General features: G+C 63.2%; 2 protein-coding genes across 2 annotated transcripts in view; one reads left to right on the top strand and one right to left on the bottom strand.

Moving 5' to 3' along the window:
- Positions 1 to 2,602, bottom strand: part of LOC102043195 (protein farnesyltransferase subunit beta) — a 12,771-nt gene that overhangs the window by 6,334 nt on the left and 3,835 nt on the right.
- On the top strand, positions 12 to 1,885 carry LOC102038799 (ras-related protein Rab-15). Its single transcript, XM_031061564.1, has 5 exons — positions 12 to 242; positions 1,119 to 1,179; positions 1,321 to 1,381; positions 1,470 to 1,547; positions 1,625 to 1,885. The coding sequence occupies exons 2-5, from the start codon at positions 1,133 to 1,135 to the stop codon at positions 1,883 to 1,885; spliced, it is 447 nt and encodes a 148-aa protein (XP_030917424.1). The 5' UTR covers positions 12 to 242; positions 1,119 to 1,132.

Raw genomic sequence — 2,602 nt, 5'->3', positions numbered from 1 at the left:
AGCCCCGGGGAACCGGGCAGCCGGGAAGACTGGGAGCCGCAGCACCGTGGAAACGGGAAGCCAGAGAACCGGGAGCACCGGGGAAACGGGGAGCCGCGGCACCGGGGAAACGTGAAACCGGGAGCATCAAGGAATCGGGAGCAATGGGGAGGCGCAGCACCGGGTAACCGGGAGCACTGGGAGCCGCATTACCGGGGAAAAGGGAAACCGGGGAACTGGGGAGCCGTGGGCACCAGGAAACCGTGAGTACCGGGGAGCCGCAGCACCGGGGAAACGGGAAAATGGGCAACCGGGGAGCGGGAAAACCGTGGGAACTGGAGAACTGGGAGATGCAGCAACCGAGAAACGGGAACCCAGGGAACAGGAAAACCGTAGGCATCGGGGAACCCGGGCTGCCGAGGAACTGCCGGGAAACCACAGGATCGGGGAAACGGGAAACCAGGGCACCAGGGAGTCGTGGGAACCGGGGAGTGGTGGGCACGGGAAAACCGTGGGCACTGGAGAGCTGCAACACTAGGAACATGGGGAAACAGGTAACCAGAGAGCGGGAAAACCGGGCACCAGGGAAAGGGAAAACTGTGGGCGCGGGGGAACCAGGAGCATCGGGAGTCGCAGCACCGGGGAACCGGGAAGAAATGGGCATCGGGAAACAGTAAAACTGTGGGCATCCACAAGCCGGGACCACCGGGAAGCTGCAGCATAGGGAAACTGGGAAACCGGGGGCTCTGGAATGCCGCGGCTCGAGGGAACCGGGAGCATCAGGGAGCCAGGAAATCCTGGATGTGGGAGAGCAGGGAGGACCAGGCACCTCCGGCACAGGGGAACTGGGAGCAGCAGGCAGCCGGGAACTGAGAGCATTGGGCAGCCACAGCACCGAGAAGCCGTAGCGCTGGGGAACTGGGAGAACTGGACAGCCACAGCACCAGGGAACTGGGAGCACCCGGATCAGCACCTGGCACCGGGGCCTCCTGCAAGGCCTGGCACTGGGTGTGGGGACCAGCACCAGGCCATGGTGGAGCATGGGTGGGTCAGGAGGGCTGAGGGGACCAGAAGGCTCCCAGTGACAGCATCACCTGCAAAGGGAAACACCAGGACACCCCACCCCATTCCAATCCCAGGTGTCGACTTCAAGATGAAGACCATCGAGGTGGATGGGATCAAGGTGCGGATACAGATCTGGTGAGTGGCAGCACTGGATCCCAGGGGCAAGAGGGAAGAAATTTCGGGGGGTGCAAGTCCTGCTGCCCCTGCCAAGGTAAGGGCTGAGCCCTGCCAAGCTCATGCCATGGGTGGTGGCACTGACTTGCTGTCGCTGGGCAGGGACACAGCTGGCCAGGAGCGGTACCAGACCATCACCAAGCAGTACTACCGGCGGGCTCAGGTATGGGGGCTCCCCGTCCTGGTATGCAGGAGAGGGGAAACTGAGGCACAATTTTGGGGTATCAACAGCCGCCCCCCATCCCCTGCAGGGCATTTTCCTGGTGTACGACATCAGCAGTGAGCGCTCCTACCAGCACATCGTGAAGTGGGCCAGCGACGTGGATGAGGTGGGGGTTCACGAGGGGAGGTCTGGGGGTTCCCCAGCCGTGTGTGGGGGGGGTCCTTACACTGTTCCCCTGCCCAGTACGCACCCGATGGCGTCCAGAAAAGCCTCATCGGGAACAAGGCGGACGAGGAGCACAAGAGGCAAGTGCCCAAAGAGCAAGGGCTGCAGGTGAGCGGGGGCTGCTGTGTGCCCCCCCCCCCCAGGGGGCAGGACCCCTCCTGCACCCCCAGCCTGGCCAGCCTCTCCCTGAGCCCCCTCTGCACTCGGGACCCCAACAGCCCTCCTGCAGCCCTACCTCTGTCTGGGACCCCCAAGCCTCCCCAGTCCCTCCCGGCATGACCAGGGAACCCTCATCCTCTTGCAGTCTGTACCCAGGCAGCCCAAAACCAGCTCCCCCAGTGTCCAGGAACCCTCTTCCCCTCCATCTCTGCAGTGGCTGTGCATCCCCAAAGCTCCCTCTTCCCCACTTGCAAAATGTTCAGAGACCCCTAACCTCTCCCTGTGCTTCCAGCATGGTCTCCTGTACCCCTGAAGCACACAGTGACCTCCTTGGTGTCCCCCTTGGGACCTCTTGACCCCCAAAGCACCCAGTGCACCCTACAATCCCAGCATGGCCCAACCCTCCACAAGCCCCCCCTGCATTCCACATGGACCCCAACAACCTTCCTCCAGCCTTACCCATATCCAGGGACACCCAAACATCCCTACCTGTATCCAGTGACCCCCCCCACGCTCCTGCATTTTGGATCCAGGGACCACTGATCTCCCCCTGCAGCTCCAGAGCATCCAGGAAACCCCTTTACTGCCCAGTGCTACCCCAGGGTGTCCAACAACCCTCAACCCCTCCCAGTATCCTTCCCAGTGACCTCTGAACCCCAAAGCATCCAGCACCCCTCCCAGGGCCCCCTGCACCCACCACCCAACCCAGGTGTGCCCCTATGCCAGCCTCCCCCGCAACTCTCCTGTCTGTCCATGCCCGGCTGTTCACGTTCCAGTGAGGGGGGGCAGGGGTATTGAATCCCCCCTCCCCCCAAATCACGCTACCCCCACCCCGTC

The sequence above is a fragment of the Geospiza fortis genome, unplaced genomic scaffold (genome assembly GCF_000277835.1).
Source record: "Geospiza fortis unplaced genomic scaffold, GeoFor_1.0 scaffold450, whole genome shotgun sequence".
In the NCBI taxonomy this organism is placed as follows: Eukaryota; Metazoa; Chordata; class Aves; order Passeriformes; family Thraupidae; genus Geospiza; species Geospiza fortis.
The sequence above is the reverse complement of the archived record's forward strand: the minus strand, read 5'-3'. Positions and strand labels throughout refer to the sequence as shown.